Raw genomic sequence first — 27503 nt, forward strand, 5'->3', positions numbered from 1 at the left:
TCCTAACTACAATCCATGCTGCAGTGAACTTTTCTGTATAAATCTCCTTCGTGTATGTACACGAGTTCTTCCGGTCAGGGAACCTTCATAGGAGAGAAGTGCGGAATCATGGGGTTTGCACGTCTTTGGCTTTACTAAGCATTGCCAAGTGGCTCTTCAGAAGTAGTGGTACCAAACAAGAATGAGTTTCCTCTGTGCCATATCTTTAATAAGCCTCCTACTACCCTCTGAAGTTTCTTTGTCTCACCCATTGCGCTCAAACATATTTTCTCTTCCTTCAGTCCTTTCACAAATATTGACTGAAGGGAGCAGCTGGATGGAAGGTGACTGAGATATTCCACGTGAAAGCTGGAAAGGGTCTGCACCATGGCACAGAGAGCAGGGATGGAGTGAAAGGACAGCTCTTTCTGAGGAGGATGGATCCCACTTGGTGACTGATTCAGTGCAAGGGAAGAGGGAGATTTATAGTGATTCTGGAAGGGCTGACTGAGGACGTGCTCAGTTGTGTGAGATATGAAAGCCAGAAGAACAGCTGACCTTGAGAATATTGACTCCATAGCATCAAAGGCAACTAGATTAATTCTTTTTTTTTTTTTTTTTTTTTCGGTACGGGGGCCTCTCACTGTTGTGGTCTCTCCCGTTGCAAAGCACAGGCTCTGGAAGCACAGGCTCAGCGGCCATGGCTCACGGGCCCAGCCACTCCGCGGCATGTGGGATCTTCCCAGACTGGGGCACGAACCCGTGTCCCCTGCATCAGCAGGCAGACTCTCAACCACTGCGCCACCTGGGAAGCCCCAACTAGATTACTTCTGATGGAGGAGAAGTCTCACAAAAAGCCTTGCAGGAGTGAGTGGGAGAGGAAAGGGAGGCTGTGTGATCAGCCTCTCAGCTGAGCAGTTTTAGGGTGAAGGGCGGGAGAAGCAGCAGGGATGATGGGGAGCTGGGAATCAGGTCACAAAGCAGGAGGCCTTCCTGCCACAGAGGGGACTTCCTCATGCGGGTCTGGACAGAAATAGCAGGTGGGAGCCAGGGAGAGGTTGCGGGCCACGTGCGAGCAGATGGGATCAACGGGAAGGTTAGAGCTCAGCAAAGACCTATGAACTCTGAAATACGGACTGCAGTATGCTTTCTTTACCTTCTATGGAGCGACCACCTGTTGACCGGAAGAAGACCAGGGCAAATTTCACACCTGACAGAGCATACCATAATAACAAAGAGCTAACATTTAATGTTATTGACAGTGTGACAGGCCCTGGGCTGAGTATTTTATTAAAGTAACTTGTTTGTCCTCAAAACAACTCCCAAGGTAGGCAACTCTTTCTATCCTTATTTCACAAACGAGGAAAGTTAGGCACAGAGTGGTTAAATAATGTTCCCAGGGTCACACAGCTGTAAGTGGTGGAGCTGGTATTCAAACCAACACAGCCGGGCTCTGGAGTTAGTGCTGTGAACCACTACACTTCGCTGTTTCTCAATATGCCATCATCGTTGATCACTCACTAAGCATACATATCCTCACCGAATAAGTGCAACTATATATAATTCCTCACATTTTGGGTGGTCTTACAGTCAAAGAACTTATTTTTCAGGTTCTTACCTGCAAAAATCAGATGGGAAGACATAAAGGACTTCGTCTTTGGTGATTAATGGGTGAAAAGAATCTCCGTCTGTTCCGTTGATCATATTGCACTCGTCTGCTGTCCACCAGTCAAGTGACCTGTCATTGGGAGACAAGAAAGAGTCCAGAGGGTCACACTTGATTTTGGTCTTTTTTATTTTTTTTAATGGTCAGGACTTTTCAAGACTCAACTGGGAGCTGGCTACCCATAGAATCTTATTCACACGCAGACACAAGGGTGGTATTGGTTGGGGACTGGATCAAGAGGCGGAAAAGCAGGCCCCCGATCCCCAATCAATTCTGACAGAGGCAACAGCCAAAAATCCTTCTTCCCTTCCTCTAAGACAGAGTATCTCACGTACAGGTCTGGGAATATGCACTTACTTAAAGCAGTGATCCATTTGGCATTTACAGTAGCTTTGTTCACAGCCAGCCCGTGGACAGATGAGCCCTGGACAGATATTGCAGGGAGATAATATTTGTGACAGAGCATTAACTGTCTCCCCCTCCAAACAGCTAAGGGAGGATTTCTTTTGGGTCACAAGAAAGTTTAACCTTGAATCAACTTTACGCTCACTGAGAGCACAGTTGAGATGGCGGGTTTTTAAAAATTAATTCCTTGAAAAATGGTATAAAATGCAAAAGACAGGAAAGGACAGGCAATAAATAGTAATTCTTCTAACTTCTGGTCAAGGTGGCCTTCTAAGTTCGTGAATTGAGGACATCTTCCAGTGCAGTGGTTGACAGAACAAAAAAGAGAACATTTAAAAGGTCTATACCCTACTCAAACACAGAAGAACATCTCCCTAGACAACGAAAGGTGATAACTGCCAAGTTGTGAGTAGGGCTACAACTGCCGGCCCATTGGGCTGCAGGTCTGGAAGCCAGAAGAAAGATCTGCAAGTCTAGCTCCTGAGGTTAATGAGGATTAAAAGTGGTCCAGCAAGGGTGTGAAACTAGGATCTGGGGGCAGGGATTTTCTGGTCAGCGAGAGAGGCTGAAGAAAGCAAAGCTGAGTTGCTGGGAGGCAGAAAGCCCCAAGCACAGCCTCACATCCAGAACCTGAGTCAAGCTGCCTGCTGACTCTTTGGCCAGATCTGTGATGAACCCTGGGTAATCGTGAGGTGGAGACCCACCGTGTGTACTGGTGTTGGGGTTCCTAGGTAGGCTACATGGAGGCAACTGCAAAAGTGTTACCTAGGGAGAGGTGAGAGGATGGATGGATGGTAGAATGGATGGATGGATAGATAGATAACAGACAGACTTCCCAAATAATTATTCTGCAAGTCAACATTTTTTTTAATGAAAGAAACTTATACTAAGAGATAGGCAACAAAATCAACAATAAGATGAATTCACCTGAGAAGAAATTAAAATAATTGAACAATCTGGCTAATAAATATGTTGTTTAGTATCCTCAAAGAGACAAATGGAAGAATAACATCTGTTAAAAAAGAATGGTAAATTATTAAAAACAAACAAAAAAGAATGAGATAAGAGTAGAGAGACCCAAAGAACGAAAAATAGAAACCTTCAGAATAAAAACAGAATAAAAAAGTTTTCTGAAAGAAAAACTCCATATAGGGATAAGCTCTAGACGGTAGGTAGTTGGAAAGAACTGGCTAACTGAAAGATCGCTCTAAGGAATTTATACAAATATAAACTCAGAAAGATTAAAAATTAAAGGATCAAGATACAGAGAATATATCAAGAGGCGCCAATAAATATTTAATAGGAGTTTGTGGGAGGGTAGTGAGAATAGAGTGAATAACAGAGAAGCAATAATTTAAGAGATAATGGCTGAAAGTTTTCCAAAATTTAAGAAAGATACGAGACCTTGGATTGAAAGTATGCCCCAAGGGCCAAACAGAATAAATAAAATAAATTCAAATCTAGATATGTTGCAGTAAAACTGCAAAAGGCCAAAGAAGAAGATAGATATCAAAAGCCAATGGAGTGGGCTTCCCTGGTGGCACAGTGGTTGAGAGTCCGTCTGCCGATGCAGGGGATACGGGTTCGTGCCCCGGTCCGGGAAGATCCCACATGCCGCGGAGCGGCTGGGCCCGTGAGCCATGGCCGCTGAGCCTGCGCGTCCGGAGCCTGTGCTCCGCAACGGGAAAGGCCACAACGGTGAGAGGCCCGCGTACCAAAAAAAAAAAAAAAAAAAAAAAAAAAAGCCAATGGAGTAACATCTTCATAATTCTGAACTGTCAACCTAGAATTCTATACCCAGCTAAAACCATTAACAGCTGAAAGTGCAATAAAGATATTTTTAAATATGCAAAGTCTAAGAAAGTTTACCACCCACAGATCCTCACCAAAGGAACTACTAATAGAGTGTAACCTAGTAACCTAGTAACATTTTGAGCCTGATTAATTCTTTGTGGGGGACTGTTCCGTACACTGCAGGATGTTTAACAGCATCCCAGGTCTCTACCCAGTAGATGCCAGTAGCAACCTCCAGTTGTGACAACCAAAAATGTGTCCAGGCATCACCAAATGTCCTCTAGAGAGCGAAATTGCCCGTTTAAGAACGACTGTACTAATGACCTTCAGCAAGAAGAAAACTAAATCCAAGGGGAAGATGTGAGAAGGAAAAATAATAATAAATTAATAAAATATGTTGGTATATTTAATTATTCACTATAAAAATAATGAGATTTTACTTATATTTGGCTTCCGAAGAAGGTGAAACAAGTTGTAGACAAGAATAGCATAGAAGGTGTGGGTGTTAAGAAATGGGTAAAGTTATTGTCTCATTTGAAGAAGAGAGATAATAGATAGCTTTAGATTCTGTTAGAAAAAAAATTGTTAAAGACAATCAAAGGGTAGAATAGATATAACCCAGCTAAGGGTGAAAAATAATGTCGAAATGGGTCTCAATATATCAAATAATATATCATTATATCGTAAATGTATCAGTAATTACAACATGTATATAAAAGGATTAAACTCTCCTATTAAAAGGAGAAAGAAAATATGGAAAGAAAATAACAGATTGGGTTTGAAACAAAATCCAGCTATATCCTGTTTACAAGTAAATCTCCCTCCCAGCTCAGTACCCAGTCATCTAGTTAACCCTCCAAAGGCAACACTGTTGCCAGTTTCTCATGTTCTTTTAGGGTTCTTATATCCTTGGGAATGTGTGTGTGTGCACGCATGTGCTCCCTCATGCATGTGCAAATGTATGTGTATGTACCTGGATATGTGTGTTTTAAAAAATTTAAATAAACTTAAAATTTAAAAACAGTTTTTGCTTTACAGAAAAGTTGTGCAGATAATATTCCACGCCAGTTTTTTTGCCTGTATTTCTGGGAAGCTGCAAAGTAAATTTAATGTTCAAGAACAAAATCCCTTTTACCATAGTTCCTGAAGAATTAACCTCCTTTTCTCTCGAAGATTCCTAATTTCTATGACTTAAAAAAGTCATTCTGCTTTATGTGTGGCTTTATTGCAAGCTGCCTCAGTCCCTATTTGGAGGTAGTTTGTTTATAAATTATAAACATTAAAAATATTTTGAAATGCTATAATGCTGAACTCAAATGTATTTCATCTTAAAAAAAATACACAAACAATGCAGAATCACTAAATTAAATTAAAAAAAAGAACCTCTCTCCTTCCCCCAAAACAAGCAGTGATTTGAGAAGTATTTGCGCTGCAGCTACATATCATTCAATGACTAAGCGGAAGAGCAAAACTATTCATTGGCTTGCGATTCCCAATCTTGATTTACAAGATAATAATTTTACACATTTACACTATATTATTTATATTATAGGATATTTTACATAATTATAGATTTTTTTAATTTATAGGTTTTTCATCCAAAAAATGATAGTGCTAAACTTCTTTGAAATAAAGCAGAAGTGGACGTTCAATTAAAGGAAAATTGAAAAAATAATTACACCAATAAATCATTAGACTTACGTTTTTCCATTCCATTCCACAATCTTGCAAAAGTTAAGGTAATTGTCTTCTCCAGTTAGAAAAACATAGTCTCCATCATTAGTCCCATTTTTCTGAAAATAAGTGAATATGGTCATTTATAGTAACTGTGATGGTTCATTTCATGTGTTTACTTGGTTAGGCTATGGTGGCCAGCTGTTTGGTCAAACAATACTCTAGATGTTGCTGTATTTTGTAGATGTGATCAGTTCGGTTTCAGTAAAGGAGATTACTGTTGATAACGTGGGTGGGCTCATTCAATCAGTTGAAGCCTTTAAAAGCAAAGTTTGAGGTTTCCTGGAGAAAAAGGAGTTCTCTCCTCAAGACTGAAACAAAGAAATCCTGCCTGGGTTTCCAGCCTGCTGGCCTGTCCTATGGATTTCAGACTTGCCACTTGCCAGGACCCACAAGTGCATAAGACAATTCCTTAATATAAATTCCTGAACAGATATATAGATCTCCATTGATTGTGTCTTTCTAGACAACCCTAACTGATACAGTAACTAACACATTTAACCTGTATGAAACTGCCCTAGTTGGGCCTAATTGCCTCATGAGACTGAACCACAACTCGGGAATAGAGGAACTATTTTGTTAAATCCCATATTAGCCATATTATTACTTTATGGTTTTAAAAAGTATGAGCCCAATTAAATAATGGACAAAGGATTTGAAGAGACATTTCTCCAAAGAAAATATACAAATAGCCAATAAGTACATGAAAAGATGCTCAATATTGTCAGTTATTAGAAAAATGCAAATCAAAACCACAATGAGATACAACTTCATACCCATGAGGATGGCAATTTAAAAAAAAAAGGAAAAGAACAATTGTTAGTGAAGATGTGGAGCAACTAGAGCCTTCCTGCATTGCTGGTAGGAATGTAAAATGTTGCAGTTGCTGTGGAATACAGTTTGGCAGTTCCTCAAAAAGTTAAACATAATGTTGCCAGATGACTCCAAAATTCTACTCCTATGGATATACCCAAGAGAATTCTGCTCCAAGGTTTATATCTAATGGTCATACAAAAACTTGTACACAAATGTCCATTTGCAGCATTATTCATAGTAGCCAGAAAGTAGAAATAAACCAAATATTCATCAACTGAAGAATGGATAAACAAAGTGTGGTATATCCATACAATGGAATATTACTCAGCCGTAAAAAGGAATGAAGTGCTGATACATGCTACAACATGGATGAATCTTCTAAACATTATACTAAATAAAAGAGGCGAGACACAAAAGATCATATATTATATGATTTCATATGAATTTCATTCCATTTATAGGGATGTCCAGAATAGGCAGATCCATAGAGATAGAAAGTAGATTTGTGGCTACCAGGAGCTGGTGGGAGGGGGAATGGAAATGACTGCTAACAAGTTGTGTTTTTTTGGGGGGGGGAGGGGCTGATTAAAATGCTCTGGAATTGTAAAGTGCTGGTGGTTGCACACCCTTGTGAATATACTAAAAAACACTGAAGTGTACAATTTTAAATGGTGAATTTTATATTAAGAGAATCTCAATTAAAAAATAAAAAAGCATAAATCTAGGGCCAGGACCCAATTATACTTGAATAGAAAAAAAGTGGTATTAATATAATCCCATTTTTCAGTTAAAGTTTTCTTGAGCTGTATATTCTTTCCAAGTTACACTTCTTAATGGCACAGACAGACACACTGTACATTCTTACAAGTTCTTCATCTGGGATGGAGCTTTGATTTCTGGGAAATAGCATGGGTTACTCTGAAACATTTAAATGCTTAACCACTTAGTTTAGACCACATCTGAGTTAAATGGAGGACTTCAAGAAGCAACATATGTATTTATTTTTTAGTATTTTGGTCTGCTTCTTTTCAGTCTTTTTTCTACACAAAATTTGTTTATAGAACTAAGATATATTATATATAACACACATATAGTATCTGCTATACACAATTTTTATACATATATACAATTGTGTATACATATATACAATTTCTTTACTTATGTGTATAATATATTTCCTGTATTATCGAAAGTTCTTCCTAGGTACAACTTAATGACTCCATAATATTATGCGGAAATAATTTAACCATTTTCTTATTATGAATATTTAGTTTTTAATTGTTTTGCTACTATAAATAATGTATGAATATCTTTATGACTAAAAACTTTTTACGTGCTTTTATTTTCTAAATAGACCACTAAAAGTGAAATTGCCAAATAAAATAACATGAACATTTTTTTTTTTTTGCGGTACGGGCCTCTCACTGCTGCGGCCTCTCCCGCTGCAGAGCACAGGCTCCGGACGCGCAGGCTCAGCGGCCATGGCTCACGGGCCCAGCCGCTCCGCGGCATGTGGGATCTTCCCAGCGGGGCACGAAGCCGTGTCCCCTGCATCGGCAGGCGGACTCTCAACCACTGCGCCACCAGGGAAGCCCAACATGAACATTTTTTAAACTTTTGAAACATAGTATCAAGTTGCTCAAGGTCAGCCAGTGGAAACAGCAAGATAAATCAGTTTACATTCCCCAAACGCCTTTTGTAAAACTTTGCTTATTGGATCAACAAAAAAGGGGTTTCTTATCTCTTTTCGCATTTCTGTATTCACACTCTTTTTTCATTCAGTCATTTTCCTTAAAAAAACATTCACACTTTTTGTGAATTCTTTTTTCAATTTTTTTGCCTACTTGGGTTCTTCTTTTTGTCACTTAACACTACTTCACCAACTATGTCAATATATCAACATGGTCCACATACATAATAGTCATGTTGTGTTGCACATATGAAATTTTACATGAGTTTAAGATATGAGAAAGGACTCCTCTTTAAGGGCAACAATATGAACATACGACAATTTAGAAGCAAATTCACATAAAAAAATGCTGAACCACCAAATTTTAAAAATGCTTGTGTTACTTCTTGAAGTTCTCCAATGAACTCAGATGTGGGTTAAGCTAAGTGGTTAAGCATTTAAATATTTCAGAGTATGTCCAAGAGTTCTCCCCAGCTGTTACTGGCCCAAGAGTCAGACACTGAATGTCAATGCTTCCCTGTTACTTGCTAGAACTTTTGTTACTTGAGAACAAGCAGGAATAAATAGGTTTTGTGTTATTGCAGTAGGGTTGTGGGTTGAATACAAGGAACATATTGGAGGTTGAGGTTGAGAAATGTTCTGAGAATAAGACAACATTCATACCACTAGCGTAATACATGCATAATCCATCCTCCCAGTACAATTGGCTGGACTGGCTGACCTCTCAAGGATACACCATCGCTTTAGACATCCAAGAACCCACACTCACTGGGAGGTGCTTGAACACTCTTATGCCAAGGAAAACAGAGGTACTCTAAAATCAACGGGTAAAGATTTGCTGATTGGCTTTCCAGTATGCAAATAAGAGCACCTGATATCCAGCCAGGTCCCTTGTTCTCAGGAGCTCTGTGCCAACACTCTGTCTGTATTACCTCATCCTTCTCACTCATACACCCTGTCCCGCACCATTAATTGTTTGGCTGTTTCATCATTAAAGTCTTTGAAGGAAAAGTGTTCAACGGCCTTAACTAAGGTTTTCTTTTTTCATCACAGTGTGTATTGGAGCAGGTGGAACGGGCACACAGGCCTAGGGGATCAGAGGGGAATGTGGCAGACGCCACTGGGATTAAGGAAAGATTTGAGGCCGAGCTCAGACGGGTACAGAGCAGGAGGTGCCAGTGAGGTGCAGAAGCCCGTGGTCTGTCCCGGTCTTGAATGAATGACGGCCCAAGTATGGACCTCTGTGCTGCTGGAGACAGAGTCAGGATTGGCCAGAGCAGATGAAAAACAGAACAAAAAACACCTTTGCCTTTTTACCAACAACACTAGAGACAGTTTATTTGGCTCCCAAATGGAAACATATACCAGTCATTCATATTAATTCAGGGTCTTTATTTTGAGCCGGTCATGGAGGGGAAAAAGAATAATGGTTCCTAAAATGTGTTGCAACTTATAGTTTGCAAAGCACTTTTGTGGACTCTCATTTGGCCATTCTAAGCAAACTTTGAAGTGTAGATACCTTTAGCCTCAAGTTATAAATGATGAAGCTGAGGTTCAGGAAAGTCCCATAGCTATTAAGCGAGAAAGTCAGAATGCAAATCCAGGCCCCCTGAGTCTAAGTCTCATGCTCTTTTCCTGCATGTGGGAAATCTACACCAGGTACTAATCTAACTGAGCAATGCCGGGGCTTTTCACTAACACGGCCTTGTAGAGCTACAGTGGTGCTTGCAAGGAGAGGCAGAGAGGGAAAAAATATAAAGTAAAACCACACATCCTTGCCACGGGAAAGCAAAAGTGCCAATTTTTAAATCTGTCTGTAAATGTGAGTTACATTTTTAACAGGTATTTAAGGATATTAGTTATATAAGTTTGATGAGGTCAGTGTAAAAACAAAAAGCAAGCTATACAATGAAAGTTATCAGATAAATACTGAGATATTAGGAACAGGATCTACTTGACAGATGGATGGTAGCCACTGGGACCAAAGGGGGCTTAAGGAAACCTTTGTATCTTTCTGCAGGAAGTTTCCCGGAAATTATTTCTAGGAGGGAGTCTAGTCACAGCTTAACAAGAAATCGGTGCTTCCTCTGGTCGAGTGGAAGCTGGCTCCTGTGGGTCGGAAGCTTCTAGGGAACATCTGTTGGGTCTGCTTGCCCAGAGTGAAGGATTTAGGGTTGGTGGGACCCTACTCCTAGGACCACCCTCCTCTTGCAAAGATAATATTTAAAAGTTGTTTACCATTTCGTTTGAACAGTTTTTAAGTTTTATATATCCCTGAAGGTAGAGGGGCAGTATTATTACAACTAAGCAACTGAAATGCTAAGAGATTACATGATGAGGGTGAGGTTCTCCAGTGGTTAGACCCAGAGAATAACCACAAATTTAAAGATGGGGGAATTCATCATAATTCCATATCCTGTCCTGAACCTACCTCTCTTCCTGAGTTTAAGTTTGTCATTTAGCAACCTTCCAACTATCCATTTTACTCAAGTTTTTTTTTTTTGGGGGGGTGGTGGATAGATTTTTAATTGCTTTTCATTTTAATTCATTTGAAGCTCAGGCAGCAATAACATATGCTTTGAATAATAATTACTTGAATACTGATATTTTGGGGTTCAAGCCAAAGTAAATAAAATCTGCCAAAAATGATACAAAATTCCACTTATAAACAAAAGAAATCATAGACGAGGGACACACAGAGTTTCAAATTATTCAGCCTCTTTCACAAATGCCTAAAAATCTAATAAGTAGCTCCCACCCCTAATGGACTATCACATCCCTATTTAGTTTCTTATTTGCCTCTGTCAGACTGATCCATGGGTTTCGTCTCCAAGTCATCAAAACAAGACTCGGCATTGATCACTGAAATTTATGACACTTTGAAAGGCTGCACCTGATTAATGGCACAGCACACTCTATATATTTTTCATAGTGACACTCATTCAAAGTCAGCACTGGTAGCATGTTAAAATTGTGGGATGGGCTTCCCCGGTGGCGCAGTGGTTGAGTCCGCCTGCCGATGCAGGGGACACGAGTTCGTGCCCCGGTCTGGGAAGATCCCACATGCCGCGGAGCGGCTGGGCCCGTGAGCCATGGCCACTGGGCCTGCGCGTCCGGAGCCTGTGCTCCGCAATGGGAGAGGCCACAGCAGTGAGAGAGAGGCCCGCGTACCACAAAAAAAAAAAAAAAAAAATTGTGGGAGAAGTTTTTTTTTTTTTTCCCCTACTAAAGCACTTTCTTATTTTTCCCATACTCTACAAGAGATCTAGAATTCCAAGCAACTTTGGTCTTCTCCTAGAAGAAACCCAAAGTGAAGATAAAATCTGGCTTGGAATGCCCTCCTTCTCAGCTGAACAAAGAATCTGTGAAAAGAAAAATGGACTTACCCCATAGAACAGGCCAAAATAGGGAGAGATGTCAGGTTTGAAAATGTTGATGAGGGATAAGATCTCATCTTTGTAGCCCCAGAGCAATTCATCCACCGTGTGGGTCACAAAGAGCTTCTGCTGATACGCCTTCAACAGGGCCTCGATGAGCTCGTGGAGAAAGGGTAGCTGGGCCCATTCCATGGCGGTCTGAGGAACACAGGCACATTCAGAGAGCAGTGTCCCCACCCCACTCTCCTACTGCCCCTTCAGCAAAGGGGGCTGCAAACGTAAACGTAAAACGTTGAGATCAAACAGCTGAGAGGTTAACCAAAGAGCTCCTCTCTGGCTGAGTGTGAAGAATAAGACTCTTCACTTATTGTCCTTTCTCAGTATTACATTTTGTAACTGTCATCTTAGCATCCTCACCTGCAACTCTCGAGCTCTCCCAACACCACGGAAGGGGAAAAACTCTTGCAATATATTGGCATCTTTAGCCACAAGGTGGCACCATCTTCCTCCTGATCCGGGTTAGAGGCTGTGTCCCCATAAACTCTGCTCCACTAGCCAGCTGGCCAGGGCCAGACCTGGGATCTAACACTTTCCAGGTCCTGGGTCCACCGTAAGTGTCCAGCTGCATATGTAGCAGTCACCCAGGAGTTGGAGTGGGAACCTCAGAGGGGATAGAAGAAGTCTCCTGGGCCTCATGTGAACACACAGGAAGAAACTGTGAAAAAAATCCTAAAACTTACATTTTGTCACCATTTGAAAAGACCACATTTGAAAGACCTCAAAAAAAGTCTGAAACGAACTTTAAAGAAGGGGGGAAAATATACACACACACACACACACACACACACACATACATATATATATAAATATATTTTTTAAATATATATGTATACACACACACACACACACACACACACACACACACACACACACATAACTTAATAGCTCCTAAAGGTAAAACCATAATGGCCTTAGCTTTTTCCTTTCTTCTAAAATCCACAATAATGAGATTTAAAATGCCTACTTACCAGTGCAGGAATATTTAATGTTCTAAGTAAGTCAACTTTAGGGTCTCCAACAGATTTATCTCGTTCAAAAACATAGGCCTTGTTGCTCACAGCAGATATTGTTGTTCCATTATCTCCAAATTGAATATCTTCTTTGTTTCTGAGTTCCCTAAAAGAAGAGGATTTCGTTTGAAAATAGGCAACACTTTACTAAGTAATACTTTTCCTTTCTTTCAGCATCAAAGTTATTTTCAATATAACATTCCCAATACAACCCATATTGGGGGAGACTGCAGATACTGACCCCCTAAACACTGGAGATTTAAGCTATAATGTGAAAAGGAAATGAGGCCCCGGAGAGAGGAAAGAAGTGTTGTTTTGGGCTTCCCTGGTGGCGCAGTGGTTGAGAGTCCGCCTGCCGATGCAGGGGACACGGGTTCGTGCCCCGGTCCGGAAAGATCCCACATGCCGCGGAGCGGCTGGACCGTGAGCCATGGCCGCTGAGCCTGCGCGTCCGGAGCCTGTGCTCCGCAACGGGAGAGGCCACAACAGTGAGAGGCCCGCGTACGGCAAAAAAAAAAAAAAAAAAATTGTTGTTTTCATTCTTTCCCCTCATAATTTGGGAAATGCAATGGTCAAGGGTCACCTTAACTAGGGAATCAAAGCCAGTGAACTCTCTCCTGGGTTATAGCTTGGTCGCGAAATATTTTCAAATTTTTCAGTTCATAAATTCAGTTTCAATTTCAATGTGTTTAACGATGTCTTTTTTTTTTTTTTTTTTTTGCGGTATGCGGGCCTCTCACTGTTGTGGCCTCTCTCGTTGCGGAGCACAGGCTCCGGACGCGCAGGCTCAGCGGCCATGGCTCACGGGCCCAGCCGCTCCGCGGCATGTGGGATCTTCCCGGACCGGGGCACGAACCCGCGTCCCCTGCATCGGCAGGCAGACTCCCAACCACTGCGCCACCAGGGAAGCCCTAACAATGTCTTTTTATTTCTAAGTTGAATTCAATTAAAAATCCATTTAACAAAACGAATGCCTAAGGTTTAGTAAATTAGAGGAGTTCACTCCTGGTTTTGATATCCATTTCAGCTTGGTGCCTGTGAGTGCCCCCAAATGAGGTATTAGCAAAGTTGGTAGGAGGTGTCTGGTGCCAGGCCTGAGACTAGGGTGAGGGAAGTGATGCACCTGCCTTGGGTACAAAATGTAAGAGGTGCCCAAACACTCAGTAGTCAAAACAAATAATACTTTAATGCAATTTTAAAAGATCAAAATTAATGCTAAAAATTCATGATGAACAAAATATCAAAATCTTATATAAAAACAGGACTGATGTTTTGACAATCAAATGTCTCATGCCAGTCCTGAGCCTGCCTGGTCCATGGTAGATGGTCACTAAATTGCCATGTCTATTCCTTCTCTGCCGCTTACGTTCTTCTTCCTGTTTCATCAAGGGCTGTGTTGTCTCACCTGGTAGCCCTGTGTCTCCTGAACCTTTGAACTGTAGCTAATTGGAACTGAGATGTGTTGTAAGGGTAAAATACACAGCAGATTTCAAAACCAGTACCAAAAAAAAAAAAAAATGTAAAATATCTCAACTTTTTTATATTGATTACATGTTGAAATGATACTATTTATTTTTTAAATTGAAGCATAGTTGCTCTACAATATTATATAAGTTATAGGTGTACAGTACAATATAGTGATTCACAACTTTTAAAGGTTATACTCCACTTATAGCTATTATAAAATATTGGCTATATTCCCCGTGTTGTACAATATATCCCTATAGCTTATTTTATACCTACCAGTTTGTACCTCTTACTCCCCGACCCCTCCCCCCTTCCCTCTCCCTGCTGGTAACCACTAGCTTGTTCTCTATAGCCGTGAATCCTTTTTGTTATATTCACTAGTTTGTTGTAGCTTTTAGATTCCACAGATGAGTGATATCATACAGTATTTGTCTTTTTCTGACTTATCTCACTTAGCATAATGCTCTCCAAGTCCATCCACGCTGCTGTAAATGACAAAATGTTGTTCTTTTTTATGGCTGAGTAGTATTCCAGTGTGTGTGTGTGTGTGTGTGTACCATATCTTCTTTATCCATTCAGAAATGATACTATTTTAGACAGAATGAGTAAACTAAAAATATATTATTAAAACTAATTGCATCTGTTTCTTTTTTTTTAATGTGGCTACTAGGAAAACCTGGAACGACATATGTGATTCACATTATATTTCGATTGAACAGAGCTAATTTAGACACAGGTACGAAGGCATTAGGCAGTGGGGCTACCACCTTCCTCCGGAGACCTTTCCCAACCACAGCCACACGTGGGGTTTCTCATCCCTGAACACCCATGGAGCCTGGCACTCAGTTATAAAATGCTTAGTGACGTCATTTAGATTGTGAAGAAATTAGCTTGAAGCCTCAGGTAGATTGCAAGTAAGCTTAAGAAACTTGTATGCCTCAAATCTTTTCTAGATTTTAAAATAAAAATAGACAAGCAAACAATAAACAAATGCATACCTATACGTAAAAGCAGATGAGTCTTTGTTCTTCTCTAGTACTTAGCACTAAGCTACACACGGTAATATAAATATCTGAGACTTGTACAGCTCTTCCAAGGGTTTGACCACACTACGCCATCTGATATCATTTAATCTTTCTAACAAGCCTGTGGCACACACGGAGCAAGTGTTTTCGTCCAACTTTTACAGATGGGGACTCAGGGCAGTGGAAGAGTCAGAGCCTAAGCTCAAGTCTTCTAATTCTCGCCTAGTACTCTCTCCTCTGAATCAGATGGTCTCTCCTAGTAGGTGCTTACTAACTGTCTGTAGGATGAAACCAATGAGTGCCTCTAGCAATTGCCAAATCTAAATAAGTATGAGAGAAAAAAAGTCCACGCCCTTCCAGTTTGCGAGGAATACGTACAAATACTTGTTAAAAGCCTTGCGCAGTTTGCAGTTCGGGGTGTTTGCACTGGACGTTTGCTTGTTAGATACTCACTCCCCTTTCTGCTGGTCAGAGCCCTCATTTTCTTTCCTCTCCTGCACTGGGCAGTGGTGTGGTACCCAGTTCCTTTTCCTTGGCCCCGTAATCCTGCGCACAGAGCCTCAGGATGGAAAACACAGTAGACAGACGTTTTCTCCCAGGACGCACAGATGACCCATGGGCTCCTGTGACTTGGGTCTACAAAGCTTCCCCGGCCCCTGCCCCTTTCTTCTTTACAGGTTTCCTTGGGATCTGTAACCCACTTTATAGCCTTCCAATACATTGCTCTTTTTACTGAAATTAGAGGTTTCTCTTGCTTGCAACCAAAAACCCTCTCATAGAGAAATCATAACCCATGAAGAAACAGAGATTCAGCTAACGTAACTTTCCCAGGACTAACCAAGAAGTGTCAGACCCGGGTTTAGACTCTTGGTAGCCTGACTTCATGTCCAAGGTCTTCCTTGAGTCTACACCTAAGTGAATGCAAAGGGATTTGTTAGAAGCTGGAGGAAAAAAAGAAATTTCAAAGGCAAATCCCTGTCTGAGCCAAGGCAGGTGCCTGCAGAGAGGGCCCCGCCCCCTCTCTAGTCCCAGAGCCGCCCTCCAGGGAAGGGGAAAGGACAGACTTCTCCAGGAGAAGCTGTGTATAATCGGGGCCCAGGATCCCAGCTTGGCCCTGCTGACCACCAGGGAACTAGAAGTAGAAAAAGCGACCCCAGGGTGAATGCCAGTTTCCTTGCACTCACAGAAAGCTGGGCCCGGTAGTCAAGAGCTGGGATTCATCACAGATTCAGAAGCCAGGGACCAACACTGCCAAGTTTTCTAACTGATGACGAAAATCGATGACCTTCCCAAGACTTTTTGTTGTTTTCACTGAGCCTTAGGTCATACACCTAGAGGCCTGAGTAATTCCAAGTCTAGAGCCTGCTTCGTTTATGTCTATGTATGTTTACTGACTTTGAAGATGACTTTTAAAATGTTTTCTTTACTGCTTACCCTGTAAGAACCTGATGTTTTAAAGGGAAATTGCACATGGATGTTCCCATCGCTTTCTGCCTCGTAACTTGACTTGGTTTCTCAATAAACTTCAAAAAGTCAAAGCCAAGGGTTCCCAAACCACAAAAACATTTCATTCCCTTGGCAGGCACAAAGGGTTCATGTCAGGTCACTCAGAGCTAACCAGGAGACTTCCCTCAGTCACCAGCCGTCCTCGGGCATGGCCGACACACAGCCTTTGCTGAGCCATCTAACTGAAGGGAGACAGTGCCACAGAGCTGTCAGGAGTGGCCTCCAGCTCTGCAGAGGCCATGAAAACCGAGGGGAGGGATGGCAAGGGACCTCCGTCTCAAAACAACATGTGACAGTCAGAGGAAACCCAAAAGGCTTCCCCTTCCAAGCACTCCTGTCACGCTGGTGACCCTAGGGAGGTCACAGAAAAAGGAGAGGGAGTTTAGTAACAAGAGCAACAAGTCTCGTTACCCAAATCTCCTGATAGCTGACCAACCATAGTCAGCTAGAGGCAGGGCGCTGTCCTGGTGAACAGCAGACTGAGAGCAAGAAGTGATGGATTAGTGCTTTACTGTATCGGAGAAGACCAAAGAAGCTTCCAGAAACAGAAACCAAATTAAAAAAACAAAAAGGCAAAGCAAAATCGCAGGCCTAGACAATTAATTAAGGAACCATACTTGAAAGTGCCTGGTATAGTCCCTGGTACTTAGTAGATACTAATTAATCCTACTGATTGATGTCAAACGCCCCAGGACATCACAGGCGCAGAATACAGTTTACTATTTGTTAATCACAGTGATAGCCCTAGTCACTAAGAAAAGGTTGATTATGCCCCATGAACTGTTTAATCTGGCAGGAAAATACATAATTGATTTTACAGATATTTCATTTAAAACCTTTTTTGAAAAGAAGTTCTTACTTTTTAAAACAAAAAAGAATTTTTAATCTCCTGAGTGTTTAGGCAAAATCTCACCATCACAGAAGGCAAAAAATACGCCTGAGATAAGGAAACCAAAAGGAATAATTTTAATCAATTGGAAAACTAACATCTCTGCAATATCTAATTCCTCAGAGGTGTTGGATAAATTAGATACATTCAATACCACCATATAATCCAATGTCCCAAGTCATTTCTGTTCTCCATTCACCCAATGCTCTCTGTTGAGGATTCCTATAAGAAGTGACTGAACACACTGGGTAGAGTCTGGGTTGAGATCTGATTGTCAGGCTTGCATTCAATCCTGGCTTCATCCGTTACTAACTTCTGTGCCTCAGTTTCCTCATCTGTAAAATGGAAATAACAGCATCCCTTCCTTGTAGGGTTGTTGTGAGAATTAAAGCCACATAAGCTTGTCATCCAGTTAGAACACTACCTGGCACATACTAAGTGCTTTAGGAAACATTAACTACTAATATCATGTAGGAGCGGGCTTGTGCTAAGTTCTTGAGGTGGAGAGATGTTAAGACCTGGGTCCTGTCCTCAGCAGAGCAGAGCAGGCTGCCGTTTAAAGGGCTACCTCACATGTAGAAAGAGCTCTGAAGCTGACCCCAAGGTGCTAGGTCGGGGGCAGGGGGGGGTGGGCAACTGGAATGGGTGTCCTGAGGAAACACTGGGCAGGAGCACACTTGGTTCCAGAAGGAGTAGGCTTCCTGGGAGTGGGAGGGTGGAGGGGCTCCCAGACAGAGGCAGAGGGAGAGCAAGGCAGGCAGCATCGCACGACAGCAAAGGATGTGTTTCCTAAGTGGAGGGTGAGAAAACTGTGGTGGGGCAGAGGATGACGCACTGCAGAGGCGGTTTAGAAAAAGCAGCCAGGACTTCCCTGGTGGCGCAGTGGTTAGGAGTCTGCCTGCCAATGCAGGGGACACGGGTTCGAGCCCTGGTCTGGGACGATCCCACATGCCGCGGAGCAGGTAGGCCCGTGTGCCGCAGCTCCTGGGCCTGCGCTCTGCAGCCCGTGAGCCACAACTGCTGAGCCCACGCGCCACAACTACTGAGGCTGTGCTCCGCAGCAGGGGAGGCCGCCGTGGTGAGAGGTCCGCACACCGCAGCGAAGAGTAGCCCCCGCTCGCCACAGCTAGAGAGGGCCCGCGCGCAGCAATAAAGACCCAAAACAGCCAAAAATAGATAAATAAATAAATAAAAAGCTTCTTCCAACTTTGTGTATGTTAAAAAAAAAAAAAAAAAAAGAGCAGCCTGCAGCTCGGGGCATGGCAGGGAAGTGAAGTGCAGTCAGAGTGGATGGGACGACCCAGAAGAGAGGTCAGAGCAGGAAAGCCGGCCAAAGGCGGAGTCTGAACAGCGGGCTGCTGAACTTTCTATCACCACTGCCTTGTCAACTAGGAGAAAGACTGAAAACCCAGAGTCCAGAACAGGACTCGGAGAAAAAGCACTGGGTAGGGGGTGGGCGGTGGCCCATGTTTGTTGGCGATGTATAAGAAACAGCTTCACTGCTGAAGACGCAAATGGTTCCCCGTTCTCCAAGTGTTACCCTGACCCTGCTGGCTCACCCAGGACTCCACATGCATTTAAAACCCACCTGGTCGCCACCTTTTTGTACAGGATAAGAAGCAGATCTTTTTCTATTTTTCTCACTTTTGATTTTTTAAAAAACTGATTTATCTAAAGCTATTTCTGTTTCTATTTTGAGAAAAACGGTCCTATCAGAGTAGAGTGAGTCAGGTTTAGAAAAAGAGATAAGCATCCTCTTACAATAATGGAAACAGAAACCATGGCATTTAAATTTTTTTCTACCATCTCTTTGGCATTTAAAAAAAAAAAAATATATATATATATATATATAGCTTGGCTCAGAGTTGAGTAAAGGACCAAAGGAATAACAGTACAGCATTTGAAACCTTAAACTAAATTCCTATCTTGGCTAAATTGTAAGGAGACAATTAGATCCATAAGAAATTAAATGTGAAAAAAAGAGAACTACAAGAAAATAGACTTGAATATCAAACCTTTGAAGGAAGTGGGACTTTTTAAACTCAGAAATGATAGAAAAGTTCATTACAGAATAGATTTGGTTACATATAAATTTTAAAATTAAAAATGCAAACAAGGGCTTCCCTGGTGGCGCAGTGGTTGAGAGTCCGCCTGCCATTGCAGGGGACACGGGTTCGTGCCCCGGTCTGGGAAGATACCACATGCCGCGGAGCGGCTAGGCCCATGAGCCATGGCCGTTGAGCCTGTGCGTCCGGAGCCTGTGCCCCGCAACGGGAGAGGCCACAACAGTGAGAGGCCTGCGTACCGCAAAAAAAAAAAGCAAACAATAGAGAAACAGTTGCCACAATTGTGACACAGGGTTAACGTCGTTATTATATAAAAAGCTTATGGAGTGGCATGAACACACCGGAACCCAGACAGGCAAACTGGCAAAGGACAAGAACTAAGAATGTGGAAACACAATCGGTTGGCAAACACGAGGAGAACATTCAATCCATGCAGTAATCAAAGGATGGAACGAGAACTGATAGACATATCCAAGAAAAAGGGAGTGGTTAAGTATAGTAATATATTTCCTCTATCTTTTGAATATTATCATCACAAAAATATATTTGTATAATGACTAACACATACATGGGAAAATACCTCTGATGTAATATTAAGTGAGTAGAATATACACGTATGTACATGAACATGCATAAGTATATACAGTATAACCATGTAAAAGTAAGACACAACCATGTGAAAATGACTGAGAATCTATCCATTAGCACTGGTTATCTTTGAGACAGTGAAACCATGGAGGGTAGCAGTAGTTTTTTTACTTTACTTTCCTGTACTTTCAACTTTATCTTTGCTGCTTATATATATTACTTTTATAATATAAAATATATTTTACTCTTTTAAAGGTAATGCTATATACGATATTGTACATGTTGATTACTTTATAATCCAGTATTACTTAATGGTCAGTGAATAATAATTTAAAAACACTTATGAAATATTTGTCCCTCACATCTTTTTCCTTATTATCAAAGCAGTAATAAGACCTTATAAAAGAAATTAACAATCCAAACAGCAAAACTAAGAAAGTCAAGGACAAGATGTTTAATGGGATACTGTAAATTCAGCAAATACATGTTAGAAACATGAAAGTTAGTTGATAGAGCCCTTGGACAAATTAATTTTTAAAAAAATTCTTGAAATGCTAAATAGTAGGCAAAATAGAAAAAGAAACCGGACAAAATGAAAAATCTCAAAAAGTTTGCAGAAGCCATTGGATACACAATTTTAGGCAAATAGGTCACTAAGCAACAGGATCGTGAGGCAAATCAGCTTTGTGTCAACAGACCTGTTCCAGGGCTGCCCCATCCACAGCTTAATAAAAATGTAAACAACGCACTACATTCCTTAAACCAGACTGACTGGCTTTTTATCTACATGTGGAACTTCTGCCATCTTTTTCCAAAAACACTAATATTCTGAACTCATGAATACGTGAAAGCCATGGGGAATGTGCCACTGTAAATTGTGTGTCCAATCAATCAGGCCCTGCACTGCCCAGCGTGGCCTCCCCATCTCAGAGACTCCCACCCCAGGCCAGTCCACACTGACCAATGGGGGGCCGCATGCCCTCGCCTTCTTTGCACACACACAGCTGACTCAGTCTGGACGGAACCCGTGGGACTATCAAATACTGGGACAGAGCTACTGGAATGTTCTGTCTTTCCCATGTAGCTAAACAATAGCATAATTAAGTCATAAGTGACAGAGATCAGATCCACCAAATGATTACAAAAGACCCATTAGAGGGGCTGTAGGTCTCCCTAAAAAGCCAGGTTTTCCTACAAGTCCCAGTTTGCAGCCCACTCAACCCTACTAGGAACACTTAGCAGTTTGGAATGCACATGTGAGTAGCCGTTCCTAAACAAAGTCACATTTTCAGGACCCTATTCCCCTTTCCTGGACCTGTCCTTGGGTCCTGGGTTTCCCTGACTCAGTCCTGGGGTTCCAGCTGAGCCACTTGTGTCCTGTGGATTTAAACCACGGCTGAGGATGTTTCATTCACTTATTCTATAGATATTCACTGGACACTGGATATTCAGAGATGAAAGGATTTGGTTCTTTCCTTTCACTTTATCACAAACCAGGCAGAGTGCATTCAAAGTCAGGGAAAATCTAGGGGAGAACAGAGAGAGGTGGTGGAGTTCCTTCCTGACTGAGGGAACGGCATGCTTACTGACAGGGTAGGGTGTCTAGGGCTGTAAAATTAATGGGAGTTTGGTTAGAACCGTGCTGTCCACTATGGTAGCCACTAGCCGCACGAGGCTATTACACACTTGAACAGTGGTTAGTCCTAAATTCAATGTGCTATAATGTAAAATACACATGGATTTCAAAGACTTCCTATGAAAAAAAGAATGCAAAGTGCCTTGTTAATAATTCTGAATATTGATTACATGTTTAAATGATACTATTTTAAGTAGTTTGGAGGTAAATGAAATATTCAAATTAATTTCTCCTGTTTCTTTTTACTTTTTTTTTAACGTGACTCCTAGAAAATTTTAAATTACATATGTGGCTCATGTAAAGGAAAAAACAATGTTGCCTGCAATTACAGTTCCACAAGGATCAAGCCATCAGCCACTGCAGTAGCTCACCGAGAGTGAGCCTGAGGGGAATTCAGGATGGAGAAAAACAGGTAGCATTCCGTGCTTTGGATATCAGCCCCTAGATAGTCAAGGTTCATATCTAAGGAAATATTTCAATGACCCTAGATTCTTGCATTTTCCCATACAAAGAAAACAACTTAAATCATTAACTTGAAATGTCTATGCTTTGTGATTAGCAGTAACTTTTTGATGTTCAACTATGCGTTTCTTTCCAGCAAAAAAGTTCGCATATATCCTGGCCCCTCCCTTACCTCTTTGGGACAGTTTCTCAGAGCTATCTGAAAGGCTGTCTCCTGGGCTATAGGCCTCAGTAAGACTAAACTCAGCTCACAGCTCTTATGTTGTGCCTTTTTTTTTTTTTTTTTTTTGGCAGCCATGAAGACCCAGAGCAGACTTCTCTCCTTCGCCTGAATTCTACAAGGATCCAGAGCCTTGACACCAGCAGGGCCCCTTGTGCCAGTCTGCCTCCTCAATGAGTCCAAACAAATTTAAGTGAGTCTCTCTTGGTACCGGATCTCCCACTCTTAGCTGAAGATCCTGAGTTTATTCAGAGGTTGTTAAACTCCTCACTATGAGGGGAAGGTTATCCTTGAACTTAGGTTCCAGAAGAGGTGCCTATATTTGCTCAACTGAAAGACACTGGGGTTACCCTCAGGTGATAAACACTGGGATGAGTTTGCTCAGCTGAAAGACCCTAAGGAGGCTTGGACTAGGTGATTAAGTAGGAAGCTGACCTGACATCCTTCCTCAATTTGGCTACCTTAACAGACTCTGTCGGGATAAAAGTGAAGATATCACATGAAAGCTTTGCTCAGAGGAAGAGGGACAAGGGTCCTCCCAGTCAGTTATGGCTTTCTCAGGCAACTAAGACATTTATGGGAGTGATGGAAGCAGAGTCCCATAAGGAAACCCACTCATTAGTATAAAACGTGCTTGTCTGGGGACCACGTATGAGAGTTGGCCACTCACTGATCCCAGCACCAATGGTTGTTTTAGAAGAGACATGTAGAAGAGCAGAAGTGACTCTAGGGTAACAGCTAGAGGGGTTAAGCTCACAAGCAGCACATTGCCCATCACACAATTTCATTAGTAAATTTTATTCCTGACAAATTCAACTTTAAAATAGGAAACAGTTTCTCAAACAGAGAAATGAGGGGTATCAGAAAGCCAACCTCCAACTAACAACTAAAACCCAGCCAGGTTTAGGATGTACAGAATTTATACTTGCAAGTACTTAAGTGAGAACTCAGGAAATCTCACCCTAAAAATGGCTGAGATGGGGCTCTTTTTGACATTCCAAAACTGGTTTTTGCATACCCAGTTAGAGGAAGCCAGCTTGATAAAATATCTTTTCAGATTTCTGACCTTAAAGGAACAAAAGCCCTCTTAGGACTTAGGAGGAACTTGCATTTCTCTCCCTATGCCTTTGAGATGTAAATGTTCCACCTGATCGTCTTAGGCATTTTGTTCTGTGTTTTGAGAGTGTGGGGCCTTTAGGGACTTTCCACCCCCTCACTTGTTCCCGTAAACCAATTCTTCTCCCTATCGTGCGCCACTCCTTCTCCCTATCGAAACCAATTCTTCTCCCTATCGTGCGCCACTCCTTCTCCCTATCGAAACCAATTCTTGGAGTTTTTCAGTTGACGGGGACTTGCCAGACAGCAGGTAATTTTCCAGTTGCCCGTAACAGGTATACGCCCTAACCGCCACAATGAACAAACAACTATAACGGCCTGAAGGTGGGACAAAAGTTCCTAAGCCAATGAATTCAAAAGTCACCACATTTACCCAATCATTGTGAGAATATACCCGCCCTATGAGTAAATAAACCTATAAAAAGTATGTGATTCCGCTTTTAGGGGTTCCCCATCGGCCTCCTGCGTGAGGTTCAGGGAACCCCGGTGCATCGGCTCCTAATAAACCTCTTGCGTGTTGCAACGGCTCTCGACTCTTGGCGGTTCTTGGGCGAGTTGGAATCCTTCGTAGACCGTTTGGGTCTAACAAGAGCACACTGTCCGCCATCAGGAAAGTACACATACGATGTACATTTGACAGCCCATCAAATAGACTGGGATTCCAAACAGTCTTTTTGTCTGGCTGTGCCAGCTCTCAGGAAAATTTGTCATAAGGGGTCCCAGTTCATAAGGGACCTTTGTCTTTTCAACCTTCGTTGCGTCCACCTGTACAACAAAGGCCTTTATTTTCTTAGACTATTTTTTTTTGCAGTACGCGGGCCTCTCACTGTTGTGACCTCTCTCGTTGCGGAGCACAAGACGCGCAGGCTCAGTAGCCATGGCTCACGGGCCCAGCCACTCCACGGCATGTGGGATCTTCCCAGACCAGGGCACGAACCCGCATCCCCTGCATCGGCAGGCGGACTCTCAACCACTGCGCCACCAGGGAAGCCCTCTTAGACTACTTTTCGGAGTAAATTTTCTGGATCTTCTGAAGGCTGCATCCTTTGCACTCTCTTGTTGCGGGTGCCTGTTGCATCTTACTGGTTATCACTATTAAGATACTACTCATCAATGACCAGACAATGGATCTTTTAAATTGAAGAAACTTCTAAATTGGTAAATTTTTAGAGAGCTCTCATTATAAATAGCTGTTTTATTGGTACCTATGAAAAGAGCAAATTAAAAGGTAGATACAGAGGTTTATTAACAACTTCTGAATAAACTATGGGAATTCTTAAGATTCTAACCTTAAGAATTCCCACAGTTTAAAATAAAATAAAACAAAACGATTTGGGAAGCCTTATTTGTAGTCTTGGCTTTCCCTTGATGGGTCTTAGGATACTAATAAAAACATAAGGTTAATTAACGTTAATCTGGTTGATTAACAAGGGAATAGGAAATGTTGAGGGGGAAGTCAAGAGACTGCTTTCCAACAAGGTGGAAATTTTAAAGGGACTCATCCCAGCAGGATAGAAATCTTTAGATGGTGATTTAAAAATGCGATAAATAAAATGGACATTGATGAGATTAAAACAAAGGCTTCAGGGAATTCCCTGGTGGTCCAGTGGTTGGGACTGTGCTTTCACTGCCGAGGGCCCAGGTTCAATCCCTGGTCAGCGAACTAAGATCCCGCAAGTCGCACAGTGCGGCCAAAAAACAAAATAAAACAAACAAAAAAAACAAAGGCTTTGATACAACATTACCTAAAGTTGAATGGGCCAAAGAGACCCCCTATTGGTACCCCCAACATTAAAGGGCTGCAAACAAGTCTGGTTTATTTAGCCCAGTAAAAAAAAAAAAATTTTTTTAAGGCTGGAATAAAATTATACTAAGATACCTAACCAGCAATTGCTTGAGGCAACAGTTAGGCTAATTAATCAAGTTAAAGATTGACAAAAGGGCCTGGGTCACTTGGCTAAAGTTAAAGGTATAAGAGTTGATAGAATTGAGATAAAATTTTATTTTTTTTAAATTGGCGTATTTGGGGCTTTCCTGGTAGCGCAGTGGATAAGAATCTGCCTGCTAATGCAGGGGACACGCGTTCAATCCCTGGTCCGGGAAGATCCCACATGCTGCAGAGCAACTAAGCCTGTGCGCCACAACTGCTGAGCCGGCACTCTAAAGCCCGTGAGCCACAACTACTGAGCCCGTGTGCCACAACTACTGAAGCCCGTGTGCCCTGAGCCCATGCTCCACAACAAGAGAAGCCACCGCAATGAGAAGCCCACGCACCGCAACGAAGAGTAGTCCCCGCTTGCCACAACTAGAGAAAGCCCACACGCAGCAACAAAGACCCAACACAGGCAAAAATAAATTTAAAAAAAAAATTGGCATATTTGAATGGGCTTTCTGTGAGATGGTTACATCTCTTTTGCCTGATTATACCGTGGGATAGACATTATGTCTCACTGGGGAATGCTTCTCCTGCCTGGTATTATAATACAGAGCATATAAATCTGCCCCTAAGGCAGTATTAATTAAACATACTAAAGGAAACAGAGCTACCTGAGCCCGCACAATATGAAACAAAAACTGGGGGCTAATATTCAGGGCCTAATAAAGCAATAGTGGAGATTTTTTTTGCCCCTAGGGTAAATTGGTCTGGGTTTGACTTGTGCACTCAGAAAGAGGGCCTTTGTTGAATGCCTTGTGCAAACTTTTGAAGGCATGATAAAATGAACCCTAAAGTTCTAGAACATAGAACTCCTAATTTCCAGTTTAGCTGGAAATCTTCTCATTGATATAAAAAAGCAAATTAAAGAAAATGTAGTTGCATAAATCAATCATTTGATATCATTTAGGCAGACCAGTTCTTTGGGGAATTGAAAGCAACTGTCTTTGTAAAAAGGCTAAGTCATCTAAGCAAATAAATTTAACTTACATCAACTGTTATTTATAAACTAGTAAGTTTATATTGTAATACCTGATTCATGACTAAGTTATAAAATGAAGTTATGAGATCTCTGGTTATGTCTGTTATATGTCTGTGTGTACATTATAGATATGTCTCTACCTCCAGACAGTATCATCAATATTAATTTATAAAGGAGCCCTATTTAACTGACTTACAGGAGGTACTTAGAAATTAAATATTTTTGAATGTAATAGAAACTAACCCAAATGAATTTCAAGTTCATGTGATCTGGGAAATGTTCAATATTATATTAATATTTGGTTTAAAGTTTAAGTTTGTTGGGTTAATTAATACAGACATGTCTTACTTTTATTGAACCTAGTCAAATATGTTCATATTATTTCTGTTTTAAAATTTATCAGCAAGAAAAATAGCTTGGAATGATGGCTGACTTGGTCTAATGTCTCCTGAAATTTTCATGGGTAATCTAAATATAATTGTTGGAAACAAATGAGTTAAACAGATATAAATGGGATAAGAGCCATTTAGTGTACTGTTTAAGAATTATTATGTTTTATGGTATGTCTACTTAAAAATAGTTTCTCCAGATTTTTGGTAACTTGAAACTTTAGAGTTTTGCTAAGTTAAGTTAAATAATAGAAATGTACTAAATATCTAGATCATTCCCAAATAAAGATACTGAAAAACTGATTACTAAAAATAGGCTTCCTTTTATAGAGAAATTAAAGATATTTAGCACCATTAATAAATGTTTTGTGTCACATTGAAAATTTTTCCATAAAAGGGCATGTTTTTATTTATTTTTATTTTTTAATAATTATTTTTTAAAGATCTTAATTTTTAAAATTTATTTATTTTTGGCTGCGTTGGGTCTTCGTTGCTGCACGCAGGCTTCCTCTAGTTGCAGCAAGCGGGGGCTACTCTTCGCTGCGGTGGGGGGGCTTCTCAATGTGGTGGCTTCTCTTGTTGCAGAGCATAGGCTCTAGGTGCGCAGGCTTCAGGAGTTGTGGTGCGTGGGTTCAGTAGTTGTGGCTAGTGGGCTCTAGAGCACAGGCTCAGTAGTTGTGGTGCATGGGCTTA

The 27503-nt window shown here is 41.4% G+C and overlaps 1 protein-coding gene across 1 annotated transcript in view; it reads right to left on the minus strand.

The window, feature by feature from the left end:
• Window positions 1-27503, minus strand: part of SCARB2 (scavenger receptor class B member 2) — a 69879-nt gene that overhangs the window by 16606 nt on the left and 25770 nt on the right. The window contains exons 3-6 of the mRNA XM_032632246.1: window positions 12490-12637; window positions 11471-11659; window positions 5546-5637; window positions 1598-1717 (exon numbers count right to left, since the gene is read on the minus strand). Of these exons, the coding sequence (XP_032488137.1) occupies window positions 1598-1717; window positions 5546-5637; window positions 11471-11659; window positions 12490-12637 (549 nt within the window). The remainder of the gene's footprint in view (window positions 1-1597; window positions 1718-5545; window positions 5638-11470; window positions 11660-12489; window positions 12638-27503) is intronic.

The sequence above is a fragment of the Phocoena sinus genome, chromosome 5 (assembly GCF_008692025.1).
Source record: "Phocoena sinus isolate mPhoSin1 chromosome 5, mPhoSin1.pri, whole genome shotgun sequence".
Lineage (NCBI taxonomy): Eukaryota > Metazoa > Chordata > Mammalia > Artiodactyla > Phocoenidae > Phocoena > Phocoena sinus.